Raw genomic sequence first — 22,519 nt, forward strand, 5'->3', positions numbered from 1 at the left:
AAGCAGCAGTAAGCAAGCGGCATGGTAGCACAAGTCCGTGTGATGCCGGGCCTCAATTGTGAAGCCCATCGAAAAACAACACACGGTTAAGACGCATCTTGAAATTCTGATTTGAGAAAAAGGCAGATGGCTTGGGCTGGTGGTGTCACACTATAAAGAAAAAAAACACCAGGATTCCCTGATGAAAGCAGCTCCTGCCTGCTTTGAACAGAGAGTCTGTCATGGTTTGTGTCTGCTGCGTGGCTGCAGGGTCAAACTGTGATACGCAACTACTGGAATTTTCGCTTTTTAGGTTTTTCATGTTCAAATCAACCGAGAGGAAGAACGGCTGCGAATGAGGGGGGATGGGGGGTGGCAGCATTTCTCATTAATATTAATATTGTCTATAGTAGGCAGGATCTCTGTTTCAGCTGCTTTCATCCTCTTGTTTTTGTCTTTTTGGAGAGTGATGTAGCTGTTTTGGAAATTTGTCAATAATTATTTGTCAGTGCTAACAAGCTTTACTGGAAATTGAGACGAGGAGTTTATTAACATTTGTTTTAAAATATATGTTAAAAATTGCAGGCACTTTCTAGTATTGCAGAATTCAGCGTTCCTCACAGGGTAAACCTTGGCCCGTACCCTGATCAAGATGCTTTTCTACGCGAACTGAGACCTGTTATATTGATACCTGGAATTTCAGCAAAGCAAACTTTTTTCTTGTGGTGGTGGTGGTGGGGTTGATGGTGGGGTTTTCTGGCCTTCATTACCATTGTTCCAAGTAAATATATGCACACAGTAAATACAAAGACAGACCACTCATGTGTGACACCAGTGAGCCAATGTTATCAATCAGATGCAAATGGTGAATAGGGTAAGCACAAACCATTAAAACAAAGGGCTCGAAAACGACAAGAAATGGTTGGCTGCAGGTAGCAAATGTTTTGTTGGTCGTGTATTCTTTTGAAAATTCTATCAAATTATCGGGTAATCAGAAAAGTGTGAAGCAGTTTTGTTCTTTTTGGGAGATGTTTTATTCTTGGGTATTTCAAATGCAGTTAATACAGCATGCATTTTAATGTTAAATCGAATAATGTCCCGGAGACCATACTTGTGAAAGTTGACATTTGGGTGCAAATTGAGTTGCTTGTTTTTGTCATGGGTGGCAGCCTTGTTGTTTTGTAATTTTGCAGTCTGACCCTTTTTTTTCCCTTTTCTTTGTACAGTAAAGTCTTGTTACATCGATATCGGTTATATCGATAGTACTGCTTATTACGATACTATTTCTATGAACGCAAGGAGAAAATTTACATGCCGCAGGATAGGATATATCGATAGTCCGGTTATATCGAGAATATCGATATAACGAGACTTTACTGTATTTTAGAAGGACAGTGGGATTGGTTTTGATACACACATACAATTCAGAATCAGAATCAGAATCAGAATACCTTTATTCGTCCCGCAATGGGGAAATTTGCAGTCCACAGCAGCAATTGAAGAGGGATGGGGTTGGGGTGGGAGTGAAAGGATAGAAAACAAGATATTCTAAGCATAACAAAATAAAAATGTCAACTGTATACTGTGCAAATGTAGATGAGCAAAAACCGTTCTATAAACAAGACTGTACATAGTGCAGAATCAAGAAATGCATTTAGATATATTGCAACAACCCATATTTACAAGTGTCCAGTTTTTTTTTTTTTTTTTTTTTCACATGTGATCATTGGGAATTGTGAAGCCTGACAGCAGTCGGTAGGAACGAGCGGCGGTACCTCTCCTTCTTGCAGCGCGGGTGTAATAGTCTCTGGCTAAAGGAGCTACCCAGAGCTGTCAGGATGGGCAGGAGGGGGTGGGAGGGGCTGTCCGTCATAGCTTTTAGTTTAGCTAGCGTCCGTCTGTTGCCCACCTCCTCTAGAGAGTCCAGCGAGCAGCCCACGACAGAACTGGCCCGCTTGACAAAGCGCTCCAGTCTTTTTCTGTCCCGGGTGGTGATGCTGCCTGACCAGCAGACAATGCCATAGTGGATGGCTGATGCCACCACAGAGTCATAGAAAGTCTTTAGGAGTGACCCCTGAACTCCAAAAGACCTCAGTTTCCTGAGGAGGAAGAGGCGACTCTGTCCCTTTTTGATTAGGGCATCCGTGTTTGTTGTCCAGTCCAGTTTATTGTTGAGAGTAACACCCAGGTACTTGTAGGAGGTCACCCTCTCAATGTCCGAACCCTGGATGTTCAATGGTGCAGGAGAGGATTGTTTCCTGCAGAAGTCCACCACCAGCTCCTTGGTTTTGCCGGTGTTGATCTGGAGGTGATTCTGCTGGCACCAGTCCACAAAGTCCTTTGTCAGTCCCCTGTACTCCCTATCGTCTCCCTCTGTAATGAGGCCGACAATAGCTGAGTCGTCAGAGAACTTCTGAAGGTGGCAGGTTGTGATGATTATAAATATTTTTTGGGTGGGGGTTGCTGATGGTGTACCGGGACAATTACCTGAGTTGCAAGAAACCGCTTCCTACTCACTGTCTGTATGAATAATTTTTTTGTCTCTGAATGCCCTGCCACCAGTTCATATTGTTATCTGCTTTCCGCAACTATGTACAGCACAGGTGTCAAACTCAAGAACTGGGGGCCAAATTCAGCCCCCCAGGTCATTTTATATGGCTAGAGAAAGCAAGTCACCTGTGTCAATTTGCCAAAATCTGAACCAAAATCGTCTCCGGACAAGTTGTGTCCATAATTTGTAAAATGGCTTCAAATGACTTCTACTGAGCGTATTTTACAAAGATTCCACCGTATATAGCTAACTGGGGGCGGGACTTTCTGAAAATGTGCAATTCGCAGCTCAATTTTTTGCAGATTTTGGACACTTTAAATCATTTTTATTGGTGTTTTGCATTTGAATAAAAATATACTGCGTGTTTTGGGTATTTTAGATGCTATAAAACATTTTTCTGGTGTCAGTTAAAAAACAAAAAAGTGACGTCTGTTGCCCTTTAAAGCATGTAGTAATGGAGTTATCTATAGGGACCCCTGAAAATGATTTCCATTAGTTTATGAAATAAAAATTTGACGTTCCCCATTCTCATTAGTTTTGCAAATATTCCGCCTTTTATTATTATGTTATCCCTTTCCCCTTGAAGCCCTCTATGTCTCTTGCAGGCAAACAGAAGCCCAGCCTTATGCTTGAGAATGTCACATTGAATATCCTGGTGCCAGACATGATTAAGCTAATTTGGTGGTCATTCAGTGACATGGCTAACAAAACCTTTATTGGTCCTGGAGCCCTGCAAATTCTGCTATGCTGTGCGATGCCCGACGTCGCATTGTGAAGACTATGAGTTGTTGCCTCTCGGCACGTACGAAGCCTAACGCCCTTGGAGGTTTGTGCAGATGTTGATAGATAGAGATATGTACTAGCGTTTCAGGGAATACAAAAGGTAGTGCTCCTTAAGATTCCATCATTTGTCATGAAATTATTGTTTTAATTTCATTTCGTGGCGGCTACAATAAATTTGGGATCATTGTAAGGACAGGTTCAGGGTGTCCAGGAATTCAACAACAGGAGTACAACATAAAAGAAAATACATCAAACAAAACATTTTTATTTAACTGTACTTACGGTTATTTAACTCATTCACAGCCTGACATGCAAAAATGTGTCCTCGTCAGTGCCAGGGTTTTTGTCATTGTCCCTCGAATTCCAGGACCCACAGAATATTGAGTTTTAGAACTACCGGTACGTAAACTTTCAATGCAACATAAGAAACCTTCGAGTCTCTTCTTTCATCAGGAAAAAAAGAGTTAATTCCTAAATTATATGGGTCTGGAGTTATATGAGATTGAAATGAGGGCAGCTGTCCAAAATACAATGCAATAAATACATATTGATTTATATTGAGCGTGAACAACAGCTGAAGCTGCAACAAAGCGCTAACATGGAAAGAAGGGGAAATGCTGCCCCCTTGTGGAAGGGGAAAACATTGCTAGATATCTGGCCAGCGCTTTATCGGCACACAAGCAAGCAAAAACACAACCGGACTAATTGGGAAATGGCGCTCTATGTCACATTTTCTATTACCCAATAGAAAAAAATAACATGCAGAACCCAAGCCACACTTTTACCGCATATCTGCCTTTTTTATGCGTCCAGATTTTAATTTTGTCTAAGTTTTCTCTTGTTAGTTTGTGCAGTCTTGTTCCAGGTTCCCCTCTGTTGAATGAACGCTTTCACTCCTTAACATATCAGATCATCAAGATGTCTTAAATTCAACTATGTTTATTCCACCCTTTGTCCACATAGCGTTCCTGGTTTTTATTCGGTTGCCAAACTGTCATCAGACCTTGTTTATTCTCATTGATTGACAGTATGAATGGTTTCACCTAAGAAAAGGGTATTATACTGCATTTCATATTGTGCTTGTTGCTCTCCTTTCCTTTATCATTGAAATTAGAGTTTATCTTTTTCAAGCGTGAATGTAGTGGTTTGTGTTTGTGTGTGATTATTACCATCCTCCTTGGCTGCCAACCCCGTGCTTGGAAAATGAGCACATCAAACGTTACTTTTAAACGAAGTTCGACTGAGGCTTTTCACTGTAAGGCACCTGCTGAATTGATAGACAGCCAACAAAGAGCTCCTCGCCATTGAGTGTTGTCACTGCTGCTCTAGAGTGGGCAGGACAATACAGCGGGAGAGGTAGCTTGGGATTTTAGCCACGTGCAAACTCGTGTTGACAACATGCAGGACCAAGAAAGCACATAGGAACATGAAGGGGAAGTACGGAGGACCAAGGTGAAGTGAGAGGCTGACACCTGCATGTGCTTGAGGCTTTTTTATATATATATATATTTTTAAATGATGTCGGGAATTCTATCCAGAGAGGGAGGAGGTTGAGGAGAATACAAAAGTGCAGCTGTGGCTGTGGCCGTTAAAGTCTAGATGTGTCTTTTTGATGGTGCACTTTGTGAGATGCCCACATTCTAAAGCAGTGTTTTCTTAGCCAACGCACATTTCTTTAATTCAAAGAAATCCCATGGCACGCCGCTACCTAAAAATTTCAATAAAACCCGCTTATTTCAGAATCAGAAAACCTTTATTCGTCCCACAATGGAGAAATTTGCAGTCCACAGCAGCAATTTGAAAGGGGATCGGGTGGCGGGGGCGGGGGGTGAAACGATAGAAAACAAGATATTCTAAGCATATTTTAGCAATTAAGTGCTATATTGTTTTTATTAGGCTTTTTTTGTTAACTTTGAAAAACAACACAATATTATAACACATTGTATAGGAACCAAATTAACATCAATCCAATATTTGCTGCATTCATTTTAATGGCAAGTAAAATACAGACGCTCCCCACCTTACGAACGAGATATATTCCAAGCGGTCGTTCGTAAGGTGAATTTGTGAAGTTGCTTCAGTGCTATATTTTGTACTGTAACGATCCCTTTCCCATCTTGGATTGGATTGGATTGGATTTTTGCCTTCATTAGTCTCACAGTGGAGAAATTTACATTTCACAGCAGCAAAGTTCTTCTTATCATCTTGAGTCTTTGTATAATTCAACATCATACAAATGACTTTTCTGGTGAATGTGTTATTCCAGCTTCCATTTAGTCCATATTTTTCCATTGGAAAATTCGCTTACAACTTGAATTTCTCAGGTTTTGCACACCATATCTTTGTCACTCGATAAAGGAAATATTTCACCAGGTTTAACTGCTTGTTCTTCTATTTGCACAGTAGCATTACTTATCGCTGCTGCACTGTTACTGTTTTGGACCAGAGAACAAGTACATGTACAGACGCTCCCCAACTTACGAACGAGATACGCTTCAGTGCTATATTTTGTATGGAATTTATGTTTAGGGCTTATATAAGTATGTTTAAGGTGTATATAAGTATATTTAAGGGTTGTGTAAGTAGCCTGTACCTTGGTTTGTACTGAAAAATGAACATATAATAAAATATATGCTCTATAAAGATATGTACATGTACAACTGGAGATAAGACGATATGTTACTACAAAACTGTTCATATGTACCGTTGTTCGTAAGTAGGAGAGCGTCTGTACTGTCAATGCTGTGATTGGTTGCACAGTGTCTCATTGCATCCTGTTGTGTCATTGGCTGGTAGATCGCACAGGCCTCCATTTTGGATAATTTCCCCCGGCACACTTGACAGTATCTCGTGCCATGGCACGGTTTGAAAAACACTGCTGTAAGGCATACAGCTGTGCTAATTTTGTTTGGATGGGTGAGAAGAAATTAATCAATTCAGGCCTCACATGAAGCGCTGGCTTTTTGTGCTGTGCTGTTTATTTCTGTAGTAAAATAATCATTAGCCTATAACATTCTGCATGTAAAAAATGTAAAGGGGGCATATAAATAGTAGGTGCCAAGCATTATGGATCTCTGGCCTTGTTGTCTCCCCAAGGACCGCAGGGGTTTTCTTTGTCTTGATTCCCTTTTTTTGATCAATTTGCTGCGCTGCCCCCAACAGCGATAGAGTGAAGGTCGGCGTTATGCAAACAAATCCAGCATTCCATGTACAAGAGACCCAGCTATTAATTCACATAATCTGACTTCTGAATAATTTCATCTGTTTAATGTCAGTGTTGCTGTTTAGTTCCTTATGTTTGATCGCCCGAGTTGCAAAACAAGCAAAAATGTAATCAGCTCCCTGATCTTTTCTTGCTTACTTGGCAGGATTTGGAAAGCATACTGTAAGTGTCTGAAGTGTGTTTAGCTGGCTGTGCAAAGTGAATATCTCTCATTTCCTTGTGTTTCTTTTGTTACGAATGAAGAAATAAAGTTTCCACCTCATTTTGTATTCCACAAAGTCTGGAAAGACGACCGAGTGGCTGACATTCTGAGGTGTAATTGCTCTTCCGCAACACTCCTCCTTGCTCTCATGTAACGGTCCGATGTAGATGAGTGTTCGCACATTTAGGATAATGATTTTGCGTAGTGATTAAAATGAATTGGCGAGTGTGCTGCTTTTGTAGTATCTGGAACCCTCCATCATTAGTTGGACGGCTTCCCCTTTTTTCTGTATCATCAGTGTGTTAGTCAGGCAGCGGATTCATTCGCGGCCTGGGGTTGGCTTTCATGAACACAAACTCAAAGGTTTCTCCACTTCTTGTAATCATGGACACTACTCTTCCAGGCCCTTTTTCCACTGTCGTCTTCTGGCTCCTCAAAGGTCCCTTTGATTCCTTTAGATCCTAAAACCAGGACGGATAGTGTCACTTTATATGGTTCCGCTTTCTTTCTTGAACTATGCAACCCGTCTCCAGTGCTCACCCCATTTCTTGGCCTTCTATCTTCTCTCTTTGTCAGGCACAAGCTCATCAATTTGTTTGTGTTTTTATGTCCTTGGCTCTTGAGCTGAAATTGCACTTTCCTTTATTTCAAGGAACTTGCTGTGCACCTTGTTTCATCCATGCCTCTCATCCAGGGTGCCTTGGTTCTCCTTTTCATAATTGACCACCTCCTCCTTATTTTTCCTTTTCCCCCCCATTTTGAAATTAATAATACAGAAGGAAGGAAATGAGGATTAGCCTTATCCCCGTCCGCCTTTTTCCGAGCCACACTTTCTTCAGCTAGTGTTCTTTTTCATAGAATCTTTAGTTAGTTTTCCAACACAGCAAAAAAAAAAAAATACCCGGTTTATCAGTAGAGTTATGTCAGTTGTAATGCCTTGTAACTTTTTTACTCGTAGATTTTGCAATTCTCAGTTGATATCTGAAATTTTATAAATTATCCTCTCCCGAGAAAGAGCCCCATTCGGCTCGAGTGATGTAATGAACATTATGTTCACTTGAATCGTCTTACATCATCTTTTCTTTTCTCTTCCCAGGTGCAATATTTAACTATAAATCTCCATAGTTTCACTTCTGTGTGAATTGATTTTTTTACTCTGCCTTTTAATTTTCAAAGGTCACTTTTTATAACCATGTTAAACACTTCATTTCGTCATAATTATAACATAATGATATTTGAACTTTTTTTTCACCACAGACCAAAGTAATCATGTTATATTTTAAGATGATACCTTTTCTACTGGTTACGGATATAGCGTGACAATAAATTTGACAATCCTCACTCTGGCTATCCAGGCAACCAGAGCCGCATGCAGATAGCATGGAAGGAAGACAGTGCCACTGAAAAACATTAGTCTATGCAATATTAATCATTCAATTCCGGCACATGTTTTGGCTTTGTGGCTGTGCCTTTTTTTGTTGGCAGGACTTCGCTTGCATGACGGTGGACTGCAAAATTTGCTCTGTCCACATTTGTAGGCTGTGCACTTCAAAGGCCGATTTTTTTTTTTTTTTTTTTTTTTTTTTTTTTTTTTTTTTTTTTTAGGCCATATGACGCAACATCCACATTTACTCGGCCTTCAAATCCAGCCTTCAACTCTGGCCTTTGTTTCTGGGGAGACAGGCCTCGAGCGAAGACTGCTTTGCCGCATGCCATTGTAGCCAACATTGCTCTACGAACATCTCTTATACCATTCGTTGTACTAAGTTCATCCTGTCTACTTGATATCTAATTTAAAGCAGATTCTTTACTTAGAGACAGTGTAGGTGTTCAAATACCTGACATGTTTCAGCGTCTACTTCCGCCTTCGTCAAAGGCGGAAGTAGGTATTTGAACACCTACACTGTCTCTAAGTAAAGAATCTGCTTTAAATTAAATCTCTTATACCAGTTCAGCACATTACCGCTATCTTGAGTCCAAAATACGCTCAAGTGAGATTCACCTGGCCTTTCCATATTTGCCAAGGTAACAAGAGAAGGAGCCTTCAAAAGACTCAGCCTGCAAAGACTCCTTTGGAGGACACAGCCATCTACAAACTTGAAAACTAGTTTACTCTTGCAACATACATTAGCAATCTTGAATACCCAACTGTCACACCTCCTTTTGACTTCAGTGAAAAATATTTTTCCCAGGGCATCATTTCACTTGTCAAGTTTGTCAAGTCAAAGAAATGCCCTTATTAGAGCAGAGCCACCAAGTGGCAAAAGAAGTACAATTCAGAATGAATAATCGATAGGCCATTTTCGATGTTATTTCAATGCATCGTGCTTCAATTAACTCATTCACTACCAGGCGATGTGGCAGTATGTGTCCACTTAAAGGACAACCGAGTTACAAGTTATGTCCATAATTTGTAAAAGCACTTCAAAATACTTTTACTGAGCGTATTTCAGAAAGATTCCACCACATATAGCTAAATTTTACATTTTGAGACTTGCGCTGAATATTCAGGAAGTCTTGTTTTCGAGTTGATGACGATCCCCCGTGACGTCACGTTTGGAACGCCCCTGACCGTGAAAGCGACACACAATGCATTTTGCGGTACTTTGTATTGTCTGAAAACTTCGTGTTGATCCGTGTTGATGAAATTAGAAGGAAAACACATAAATAACGCGATCGTGAATCGTTGTGCGTTGCACCAAGACATTTGATATTCACTGACACAAATTCCCAGCAAACAAGTCAGCCCATTTCCAACGGAGCTTGGGCGCCATTTTCTGCATTTTCTGGATACTACATTGGAGTCCTGACGACTCGAATTGATACGTAAGGACTTCTTTAATCGATTGCAAACATTTATGCTTTCCTCTTCAGAACTTTTTGAATCATATTCATAACTGGATGAGTAACAAGAAAGCATCTTCTCCGAATCTGAAGCCATTGTTTTGATTCTCGAGCAAGGCAAGACATCTTGGCGCGACGTCACGAACAAGGGGGCGGGACCTTCTGAAACAGGCCATTTCCGGTCTCATTTTGAAGTCATTTTTGGACACCAAGTCATTTTCATTGGTGTTTTTCATTTGACTAAAAATATCAGCCTGCGTGTTTTGGGTATTTTAGATGCTATCAAACGTTTTTTCTGATGTCAGTTAGGAAACAAACAAATGGTGTGGGTTGTCCTTTAAGTGCCAGTGTTTTTGCCATTTTCACTCAAATTGCAGGACCCTAAGAATATTGATTTTTAGAACTACATAAATATTCAATGCAGCGTAAGAAACCCTTGACTCTCTTCTTTCATCAGAAAAAAAGTCATTTTTAAGTTATATGGGTCTGGATTTATTTGAGCTTGAAGTGGGAGTGGCTGTACAAAAGGCAAATGCTGCCCGTCGAGGGAGGGAAAAACACAAACAGCAGCACGCCCAAGTTGTCTGCAGATATTCTCCACAGCCACTGTGAAGACCTCCTGCACAAATACCCAGGATGTGGTAATGCAGGTGTCCTGAGTGTTAAATTTGCCAGCCAAGTGAACTTTACGCCTTTCACTTTCCTCCAGTCTGCATTGTGGGTGTTCAATTAACTCTTCTGCTTGCTTTCCGGTTGTGAAGTGAGACTTCCAGTTAATATAAATGATGATTATGTACCCAGGCTAATGTGAAAGGTGTAGATTGATTATCGAACATAAGATAAAAGCAGACATCATTTGTAATGATCACAACGTACTGTTTGAGTTTTTGTGCTCATTTAATTCCGGCTTTCCAATTTGAATACTTTTTTTTTTAATCGTCTCGAAATCAGGCCTGTGATATTGAAAGTAATCATGCTGCCATGTTCTTGGAGATGTAAAAACATATTGTAGAATTTTTGCTTGGACTACTTGTACATTCCTCAAACCCTGAGCCTGACAATGCCTTTACCCTGCCTTGATTGGTAACTTCCTCAATTATTTGGGCTCTTTCTGGGTGCTGTAATAAGTCAACATGACAGACTTAATTGATTCTTATTGTGGGTCACAAAGCTCAAATGCCCTCTGGATATTTTGACACAAAGGCAGATAGGAATGCAAGAGCTTTGAAGAGAGGAGTTAAGGATTCAACTCCAATCTGGCGACGCACACATCTGAAGTGCGAAGAGTCAAACGTGAAACAAAAAGGCCACTGGGTGAGCAATTGCTCCATGAATAATCATCGCAGTATGGAAAACATATTTTTTTTAATTTTTTTTTGCAGAGACGTAATACCCCAATCTGACCGTCAATGCAGTTCAAAATAATTTATGCAGATCTTTGTCTGGTTTTATGTACATAAATTAGTAATTAGTAAATTGTAAATGTTCATCTTTATTAAGTTCATAGAGTTGCTTGTTCTTTAGCCATAAGGGGTCATAAGCCAGTGTCTTTTTGTGGCTGTCCCAAGCCCGGATGAATACAGAGGGTTGTGTCAGGAAGGGTAAAAGCTTGGCCAAAACAAACATGCGAATGAAACCTCTGAAGATGGAGGACACTGATTTGCTGTGGCGACCCCTTGAAGGGAAAAGCCGAAAGGAAAAGAAGAGGTGATAATAGCCAGAAATGGGCATTCCATCTGACCACCCACCCATTTTTGATGAGAAGTTTTTTTAAAACGATAGATTAAAAGCAAGGACGGAAATGGGTCTTCGTATGTTCCTTGAATCGTCCCTAACCAGGTTCAATATGTGCTGTAACAAAGCCAGAGTGAAGCCAAACACTTGTTCTTAGCAGACTATTTCGTTTTTTTTACGAATTATTGCACGTATGGGTCTTTAGGCAGTGTTCGCTCTCTTTTCTTTTTCTTCTCACTCATCATTTTATTACCCGCCAATGTAGAAATGCAATACAATGTCAACACAGCTAGCTGGGCAATCCACTCCTTCCTTTAATTATGCCATGTTTTTGTGGGCCAGTAAAGTAATACAGGTAGTACTTTAAAACATTTCCCTAATGAAAATGACAGGGTTATCTATTTTTGATTTGTACTCTTTGGGATTCTGCAATTTGTTAACAATGGCCCCTTTCCAATCACACTGCAGGTCTAAGTGGCTAATTCTCCATTTAAAGGACAACCGACACCATTTTTTTGTTTCCTAACTGACATTAGAAAAGCATTTTATCGCATCTAAAATACCCAAAACACGCAGGCTGATATTTTTAGTCAAATGAAAAACACCAATAAAAATGACTTAGTGTCTCAAAACTACTTCAAAATGACCTGAAAAAGTTTCAGTTTCAGGACGTCCCGCCCCCTTGTTCTTGACGTCACGCCAAGACGTCTTGCCTTGCTCGAGAATCAAAACAATGGCTTCAGATTCGGAGAAGATGCTTTCTTGTTACTCATCCAGTTATGAATATGATTCAAATAGTTCTGAAGAGGAAAGCATCAACGTTTGCAATCGATTAAAGAAGTTATTCCGTGTCACTTTGAGGCATCTGGACTGAAATGTAGTGTCCCAGAAAATGCACAAGATGGCGCCCAAGCTCCGTTGCATATGGGCTGATTTGTCTGCTGGTAATTTGTGTCAGCTCGTATCAAATAGTAGTCTTGATGCAACACACAACGATTCACCATTGTGTTATAATAATGATAATAATAATAATAATACATTTAATTTACAAGCGCCTTTCTGAACACCCAAGGAGACTTATTTATGCTTTCCTTCTAATTTCGCCATCAACACAAAGTTTTCTTACCAAACAAAGTACCTAAAAATGCATTGTGTGTCGCTTTCTCGGTCAGTGACAATACCTACCGTGATATCACGATAGGAATTCTTGTAAAATACGCTCAGTAGAAGTCATTTGAAGTGATTTTTACAAATTATGGACGCAACTTGTCCGGAGGCGTCGGTTGTCCTTTAATGGCTAGATTTATATTGTATTCTTTTGACTGTCTATTTACCGGATTTTACACAATCATTGTTTGTGGGACTGATCAGTGAGTTAAAAAATATTTTATGGATACAATCAATGATGGTTTTTCGCCAAAGGATAAAAATCATGAAGACACCTCAGTTTGAACATTGAGAATCAAATGGTGCTGGAACTAACTTTGCATTTCTCACTGAATGAGGATGAAACAGTTTGGAAAATGGATGGATTGTTCAGATTTTGAAAAGTTGGTGCTAAATTTCGATGCATAGTGAGCTGCGCGGAATAAGCTACCGAACACGAATGAAAATGGACCACTCCATTTGTGGAGAAACGACGCGGGGTCTGGGGGGGGGGGGGGGTAGTCACTGGGCCTTTCCTTTTCCTGGTCTGCTCCACCACTCACTCCTCTGGATTCTAGATGCGTGTCCCATCCCGTGGATCTTTCCTCCTCTGGTGCCTGCTGGATTTCTATGGTGGCAGCAGTGACCCTTTACTGGGTCAACGATCCTGCCCAAATCGTCTCATTTGTGTGAAAAGTGTAACTGTACTACGCTGAACTATATTAAAAAAAGTCTTATGTATTGCGCAACACACATCATTAAATAATGAAGCTGCACTAAAAAATATAATACATCTGCCCGTTTCTCGTGTTTGACCTTCCTGTGTTGCCTCTCACTTCAGCTCTGACAGTTGGCTTAGTACAACTCTGACAATGTCAAGTCAGAATTCAGCAATTATGTCCAATGCCAACATTGAGCTCAGTTGAACTGTGGCTAAACCAATGGCACAGCATGCAAATGCACAGTCAATATTTAGCATTTAACACGCACAGCATACGCAGTATATCTATTGATTGAGCTCCCTCTATGTGTCTGTCTCTATATACAGTAAAGTGTCGTTATATCGATATTCAAGGGAGTCCGAAAAAATATCGATATAACCGGGACTATCGATATATCCGACCCTGTTTGCATGTAATTTTCTCCGTGCGTGCATAGAAATAGTATCGATATAACCGGGATTATCGATATATCCGATATCGATATAACGAGACTTTACTGTATATATCTACATCTATATCTCTTTCTCTCATATTTAGTTGACAGTAGTCAGCATCATGAATCCTGTTGGGATTGCCCCTTGAACGTCTGTGAAAATGTGGGCACTTGGACACACTGAAACTATAAACTGTGTATCTGAACCTACTTTTACCAAATGTTTCTCAGAATGAATGTACCATAGGTACCATTTTGTATGTGTGCCTATGACATGTTTATGCTATTTAGATCACCAACTTTCGGTGGAAAATGTCAGTTTTGGCTGCATGCCAGAACATGTAATTATGCAGCACCATCGTGTACATTCATATACAGTGCACTCACCTCCGCGTGACCTATTTTCTTTGAAAAAATAAAATCAGTGATGTGAAGCTGGTAAAATGTTTGCAATCCCCTTGAAAGATCCTTGGAGGAAATCCAAGTTGATGTAGTGATGTTTTGTCATTATCTCAATTTCCAGAACAGTGGTGCTTGCTTTAGCTCTTCAGGGTGCAATCTGAGAGGAGAGAGCTTCACACAGAGAGTGTCAGATTCGCAGGCATGACACCGGATCCAATTCTCTTGAAACCGCACACCCGCTGCACTGTGTTAGTTGCTTAATTTGAGAGGTTGGCACTGCAAACACCTCCAGTGGATTTAGTTGAGAGATTTTCTGCCGTGAAACATTGTCCATTGATGAACTGATAAAATACCTGATTGTTTCCCCTCATGCTGCAGTCGTATTATCCTACAAAAAAAAATTAACTTGTATTTTTATCCTCAGACCAGGGAGAAACAGATTCAAGGCCTCAACACCATGGATATGGACACTCAGCCACAAGGACAGCAAGCTGCTGTGCCGGTCTTTCAGCCACAGGTACAGACCTCGACAGTCTTAACGGATGTTCACACTGCAACTTTTACCCTGGTGTAGCACTGATTGCCCCAAAGAGAGCACTTACAAAGTTATACCGTTGTAGCCCCTGAAAACAGTTTAAACTTTAAATATGATAAATGCCTAATGTCAGATTGTGCGCACAGGTGCCTCCTACCGAGAACATTTAAGAAACATTACCAGCAATGATGCATTGAATTATGGGCGGTTAAATTTACATTGCAGTATATTGGAGTACTCATTCTGTTTCACATTGTATGCATTTGAGCCGTCTTTCCTTCACTCTCTCTGTATTATTTAACATGCTCCTTTCTTTCCGTCATACTTGAGATTGTGGCAGCAATTGCATGAGACAGACAGCAGTGGATGAATGCAGAGTTGTTTCTATTGATGAGGACTCTGGAGGCTGGCAGACCCGGCCGGGCCTCCCTGCATGCAGGTCTTGGTTCGATAAACTGCGGTTTGCTCATTGCAGATCTGGTCGCTCCCGGAATTTACAGCCGTCCTTCAACATCAGCCCTATTGATTTCTTTGCAGAAGGATGTTTTTGCCTCCATAACTATTGAATAGACTTTAAACAAGGATGTTCATCTATACGCCCCAGAGTAAATGTGGATTTTGGTTGAAAAAGAAACAACACTAAAAATAGGCCCTGGTTGTTGTTTTCCTTGTGTATGTAAGGACATTGCAACGTTAATGCTGGGATTGCCAAGGGAGTCAATTTATTCTAAATTTTTAATTGCAAAATTAAGGATAATTGGGTTGCCCGCATAAGAAACTCGAATAAAAGCTCTAATGATTAATTCGACTTTAGGCAACCCCCCATACACACAAACACCAGATCATCAGCGGATCTCCCAGATGTTGATTATGTATTCTTTTTCCAGGCTTAATGATTTGCACACACTGGTTTTCAAGCTATTTCTGGTCTTTTTCGCTGGTGGTAATTCCAGTCCTGCGCTTTGTGCTAATCTTTCTCTATTTTCAATGTTGCCTTCTGAACTGATTTCATATTTGGCGGGACTTAAAGTTAAAGATAGTCAATTAAAGGACAACCGATGTCTCCGGACAAGTTGTGTCCATTATTTGTAAAATGACTTCTACTGAGCGTATTTTACAAAGATTCCACCGCATATAGCTACATTTTACGTTTTAAGACTCGCGCTGAATATTCCGGAAGTCTTGTTTTTGAGTTGGGGACGAGTCCCTATGTGACGTCACAGAAGGAACGCCCCTCACCAAAAAAAGGACACATTATAGCAGTCCTTCCATCACGTCAATGCATTTTGCTGTGCTTGTTTGGTCTGAAAACGTTGTGTTGCACCAAAAAGAGCCAGAAGAGGGTGACCAAGCTCCATACAAGGAATTTATCAGCCTTTGGAAACGGGCTGATTAATTCCTCACAGGAGGTTGGTCGCCATTTTCTGCCTCTTTTTTTGGTGATACATTTCCCCCCAATGTTGTCTCAAAATGGCACGGAATAAATTCTTTAATCAATTGCAAACATGTTTGCTTTCCTCTTCAGAACTATTTGAATCATATTCATAATTGGATGTGTAACAAGAAAGCATATTCTCTGAATCTGAAGCCATTGTTCTGATTCTCCAGCAATGCAAGACGTCTTGGCGTGACGTCACGAACTGGGGGCGGGACTTTCTGAAAATGCCCAATTCGCAGCTCAATTTTTTAGCAGATTTTGGACACTTTTTTCATTTTTATTGGTATTTTGCATTTGTATAAAAATATCATACTGCGTGTTTCGGGTATTTTAGATGCTATAAAACGTTTTTCTGATGTCAGTTAGGAAACAAAAATGTGATGTCGGTTGTCCTTTAAAATTCAGTGTAACCTGCCTCCAGATGGATGCATTTCAACAAGTCACATATCTGTTTGCGCTTTTCCAACGTTCAATAAACTTGGGGCTCGGGGAGGTTGGGTCCGGATTAAAAACATGTATATGCAATGAAGGACATTCTGCATCGCTTGCAACATATAGTGGTTTTTCTGTGTCCTGCAGGTGTGATGCATATGCATAAGGTAAACGGAATGAGCCGGTAAGATGTGCATTTTTAATGGTACATTTGCTCTTCATGTGAGTAACGAGTTTGAGGAGCGACCCCCATCCCCACCACCACACCCCTATTCCATTGTGATTGTGATCGTGGCTGCAGAGTTTGACAGATGTTGGTCTGTCTGTAAGCGTGAGACGGGTTGAGCGGCGAACGAGAAGCACCTTTGGGCTGAATCCTGGTGTTTTGGCTGCCTGGTTGGCTCACTTGTTTAGGATGAATATTGCATGGTGCTCAAGGGGGCTCTTGATGGGTGAGAGTGGGTGTGAGCCCTTGTGCCTGCCAGTCACTGTCTCTTCTTGTTGTCCTCACTGTCTCTTTGTGGAAGACATGCACGTTAATCTAACGACAGAAAACACTTCAATGATTCTATACTCATGTGAATAATGTCTTAGGGAGGTTATGATTTAATTTCGTCTAATGTTTACAGCAATGACCAAACACGTAAAACACCTACCTTGCGGAATAAGTAAACTATAATATAATTGTGGTTTAACACGAGATACGAGGCATTAATGGATCCATTGGTGAAACTTCGACTGATTTCATCAATGAAAACTTTCATTAAATGCAAAATGCAAAGCAGGGGTGTCTAGCTCATGTTTTGACGGGGGCCTCAATGGTATATGGCACAAGAAAATGAAATCCCCGAATACAGACACTCACTTACGAACATTCGAGTTACGAACATTTTTGTCGTAACATATGTAGTATTCTCTCCAGTTGTACATATCTTTATAGAGCATATATTTTATTAAGTGTTTATTTTTCAGTAGAAACCAATACAGGTTACTTATACAAGCCTTTAAATGGAATTTAATTCCATTCGAAATATAGCACTGAAACAACTTACGAATTCACCTTACAAACGACCGTTCGGAATGTATGTCCGTAAGTTAGGGAACGTCTGTAAAATTAAATACCGTACAATTTTGTACCTGATCAAACTGATGTGATTGGCCATGTTTTTTTTTTTTTTACCAAGAGCTTGTTCCCCTTCATCCTCCCAACTGGAAATTTTGCAAAGATTCTGAGACTTGTTTCAATTGATTCACACCCGCACCGACAACTTGAAGGTTTTTATTTTCTTCCCTTCACCTGGGCATTGGGCCAGTGTACTTTCAAAATTATCCAGCATGGTGCTGAGGTGTCAATGTCCGCCTGTCTGTCCTCTCTGCTGCTGTTGGCCTTTCTGTGGCAGCTGTTGGCACTGCCGAGCTGTCACATCAAGCCCACTCCTCCTCTGCTGCTTGTCTCCCCTCGATCGCTTCCCTCGTCTCTCGCCCTGCCCCGTCAACCCTCCATGTGTCTTGTCAGCTGTGTTTGGAAATGGCGTCATTATTGGTCAGCCTGTATCACACTTCGTCTGAGTTTTTTCTCTCTTTCTCCCCCCCCCCCCCCACCATTCCTCCCTCCATCTTCATATGAGATGCTCATGGCAATTATATGTCAGTTTTTTTCCCCATGCTTTACTGTCCCTCACAAATACTACCCATTATGCCTTGCACAGCTGCCACTTAATATCCTTCCCAAGTACCATATCCCCATCACCAGTCAGGATCACATTAGTGCAGATCAAATGGTACAACAGGAAATTCTGAGAAAGAGACTTTGGTCATCACTTGACTGACTTTTTTCAATCCGTAAATGGAAATTTTGTTTGTGCACTGGCACTGCTTTACCTTCTTTATGACCCCTGCTCATCCTGTTCTCTTCAGTCAGCCCAGCGTCATTCGTGGTCATTCCTCTGTGACATCTCCTTATGTGTGAGTGTGTGTCTGTCAGGCCCGCATTTCATCTGGGAGCCCTTGATTGTGTGACACCCATGTGCGGCAGATGAGACGGCCTGTCAATCAGCTGCGGCTTGGCTGCCCTTTGAAGGCCAGGCCAGGGGGCGAAGAGGTGTCGCAAATGGCCTGTGAAGTTTACATACACTGCCCACTGTTAAACAGATTAGCTCTAATGAAGTGTCTAATGCCGGGGCTGCTTTCTGATATAATCCTGCCTGGCAGCCTGGCCCCTCGGCTGCCAAAAAAGACGCCCTCCCTCCAGCCCTCTCCTCCGCCCTCGCACGGCCTCTGCTGCCACCCAAGGCGACTCCACACGGGGAGGTGCCCACTATTAATCATGCCGGACAGTGTGCGATCTGACATGCAAATGTAGGTCATTGCATATGTAAATGTGTGATTACTGGCCTGGCATGCCAGGACACATTAGCAAGACTGTGCTCTCAGCAGGCAGTTGTCACAGCGCTTTGGAGGCTCATGCTAACATTTGTCAAGCTACCACGCAGCGAATGAAAGCTATGCCCTCTCTCTCTCTCTCTCTCTCTCTCTCTCTCTCTCTCTCTCTCTCTCTCTCTCTCTCTCTCTCTCTCTCTCTCTCTCTCTCTCTCTCTCTCTCTCTCTCTCTCTCTCTCTCTCTCTCTCTCTCTCTCTCTCTCTCTCTTCCCCCCCCCTACTGAGCCACCCTAATTGTTTTTACAATGTGTAACAGTATACAGCACTATTTCCATTTTTCCCATTTTTTTCCCTGGAAAACAAACCTCCATCAGCAAAATTCAACATGTAACATCAAAATATCTGCTTATGTTTGTCAGTGAGGCACTGTGCTGGCGCTGGCATTGAGGTGTCATCATGTTGAATAATCTATTGCGGTGGCCTGTATGGTAGCTGTCAGAGTGACTTGCAGACATATGGAGGCAGAGCCACACAGAAATAGCAAACAGTTCAGAGGGGCTCATTGGACCCATCACCTGACATGTACAGGTTTCCTCCATCACTAAATGGAAATAATGAAATGCTTTTCTCTGCACTTTAAACCTACTTTTGTGACTGCCATGAAAGCTGATAATAATGACCGGACGGCATGAACCAGAAATAAAACACGTGTTTACACATTTTGGACATCCCATTCGTATAAACATTGTTAAAAAAATCACAAAAATAGACACATTTTTTTCAATAGGACAACAAATGTAAATGTATCCACTGCGAGACTAATAAAGGCAAATCCTATCCAATCCAATCCAACAATACATTACATTTGGTACAATGATGATCTAATTCCTGACAAAATGAGTTTTCCTGGTGGCTACTTTTCTTACCCTGAAGAAAGATCCATGGCTCTAAAAGCTCGGCTCTTTCTGCACTCGTTTCATTACGTCGTCCTGAAATAATTAATGACATATAGTCCAATGTGCAATGTATGAGAATGTATGGAAATAAACCTGTTCATCGATATTGCACTTAAAATCCGATGGTCTGAAAAGTACAATAAATGTGTGTTCTGTTATTTTTGCCTTGCTTGTCTACCAAGTGTTCGTAATTACCAATCCTGTCAACACAGGGAACCTGACATAAACCACATCTTGGGTTGCGGTCTAATTAATGTCCGATGCATATGTTAGGGTCATTATTAATGAAGCAGGAATTAAAAGAAAGAAACAAAAAGAATCTTTGGGACGGCACTATATGTAAGTGCCTACCCCGAGGGGCAGGCAGAGGAGAAGAGCCAAAAGAGGAGAGAGGGAGTACTGGTTGGGAGAGCTTTCATAAAGACTCACAGGATGTGATGTCATGACATGAAGTCCGAGAAAATAAAACGATGTAAAGAGGGACAGAATGTGACATGATGACAGGAAGTCCGAGAAAATAAAATGAGGTGTCAGGAAATAGAAAAGATGTTAAGATTGTATTTGTATAGCGAATTGCCCTAACAGTATATTTAACTAATTCACTGCCATCCACAAATGTATTAGGGAATTGAAAATACGACAAGCACCATTCCCAAATATCTTCGGTTTTGTTTTTTTCTTGATTGGGTGCCGGTAAAGCATTGCCCATGGGCTCTGGCAATGGCCTCTGGCAATGTTTTTCCCTTCCACATAAATAATTAACATATTGAAACGGTATATCCATGCCAGAGGCTCTGTCAAACCTCTGAGACTGATTCACCAGCCCACTAGGGTTCAATCAAACCCAGGTGAAAAAAACCCTAATCTAGAATCTCACAACTTCAGATGTATGTGAAGAGTCGTTCATACATTTATTCTGTTTTCCCAGAAACCTTTGCAGCCAGACATGGGTCACAACTCGCTTGCTAACTTCCAGATTGAGAAGAAAATAGGCCGAGGACAATTCAGTGAGGTTTACCGGGCTAGGTATCTACTAGACAACACATCTGTGGCCCTGAAGAAAGTCCAGGTAAGAATCCATTACCATTTACAAGTCTGTATATTAACTTTTGTATTGATAGCACCTGCGCGACCAACTAATTCAGTTAGTTCCGGGCAACAGTAACTGTTTCCTCGTGTTTGTATTGTTACAGTAAAGTCTCGTTATATCGATATTCTCGGGAGTCCGAAAAAATATCGATATAACCGGGACTATCGATATATCCGACCCTGCGCGCATGTAATTTTCTCCTTGCGTTCATAGAAATAGTATCGTAATAAGCGGTACTATCGATATAACCGATATCGATATAACGAGACTTTACTGTATTTACTTTTTTTTATTTCTGCAGAACTCTCCTTATCTTATATTTGTTGAACGTTCCATAATGTGCATATATGTCCAATTTTTTTCTTGATACCCGAATAGATATTTGACTTGATGGATGCCAAAGCTCGGCAGGATTGCATCAAAGAGATAGATCTCCTTAAGGTAAGAAACCGTGCATTTTGCAGCAATTTTTATTGGCATAGCAGGGTCCTTGCACCACAAGAAAACAATTCATCTGGACAAGGCATCTTGGATGAATGTGTGAGGTGCTCATGGCTCCATTTGTCGATTTCTTCTTTGGGTGTGTATATTCATACAGCACGAAGGATGAATGTGAGAGTCTGGGCCTGACTGATAAATACTAATAATCTGAAGTCTTTGAGTGAGTCTTCAGTCAAGGACTTCATGTTTGGAGACTCATCATTAATGGTCACTCAGATTATTTTATATTATTGCCTCAAATGGAACATACATGTCACCAACATATTATGACATGTTTCTTTGACTTTGGTGGGCTTTTTGTTTCCATGAAGTGGTGGTATTCATCAAACTCTCATTAAATGTCTGCCAGATTGTTTTGAAATATTTGTAATTTAAAAAAAATATATATTTTTTCCTCTTCCTTCCTAACGTATGTTTCCAGATTATGTTTTCCCGCAGATCTGTGCTCATCTTCCATGTATGATCACTGCAGGCTGTTTATGCTTGTATGCTTTCTCACATATACGTTCAAGAAACGAAGGAAACTAATTCGATTAGTTTGTGCCACTCTAAGCACTCCGGTGTAGCTTCAGGGGTCGATCAAAGACAAGGATACGCAGATGCAGACACCGCATTGTAGAGATATGTAAACTGAGCAGCCCTTCTGTGACTTAATGCCACAAGACATCAGGATTAACCTCAGTCTGTATCTCTGACCTCCTACAAGTGGTTATGGCAGGGTTCAATGTCAGTCTTTGACAGGTGACTACGATCTTCTTTTTCTTTATATTGTGCTAATTTCAATCTCTCTGACTCCTCTGTCCGCTGTCTTTCACATGTAGCATTTCCTCCTTTTTTGCCCTCAACACCAATCCATACGTCTCGCATAGATCCCTTTCATTTCCTCATGGTGGATCACCTTCAGCCTTGAGGTTTTTGTTTTTTTCCCTCTCTCTCTGAGCTCATTCGAGTGAACACGGGAAGTTCTGCCTGGCCCTTGACTGCACACTTTGTAATAAAAGGCTGAGTGTGAGAGAGACAGCCATTTTGCCTTATCCCCCATTCTAGACAAGCCAACAGGAGACACAGCCAAATCAGAATAATGAGAGACACAGTGGCATGGACCGACTGGAATGACACATATACTTGTGTGTGGTTGCATGCACGCATGCCTGGACACACTCACAAGG

The 22,519-nt window shown here is 41.1% G+C and overlaps 1 protein-coding gene across 1 annotated transcript in view; it reads left to right on the top strand.

The window, feature by feature from the left end:
• Positions 1-22,519, top strand: part of nek7 (NIMA-related kinase 7) — a 64,883-nt gene that overhangs the window by 12,862 nt on the left and 29,502 nt on the right. Inside the window, exons 2-4 of the mRNA XM_089001457.1 lie at positions 14,444-14,536; positions 20,688-20,828; positions 21,228-21,290. Of these exons, the coding sequence (XP_088857583.1) occupies positions 14,477-14,536; positions 20,688-20,828; positions 21,228-21,290 (264 nt within the window). The 5' untranslated portion in view covers positions 14,444-14,476. The remainder of the gene's footprint in view (positions 1-14,443; positions 14,537-20,687; positions 20,829-21,227; positions 21,291-22,519) is intronic.

This window comes from Hippocampus bargibanti, linkage group LG07 (genome assembly GCF_051943395.1).
Source record: "Hippocampus bargibanti isolate YZ-2025 linkage group LG07, ASM5194339v1, whole genome shotgun sequence".
NCBI lineage: Eukaryota > Metazoa > Chordata > Actinopteri > Syngnathiformes > Syngnathidae > Hippocampus > Hippocampus bargibanti.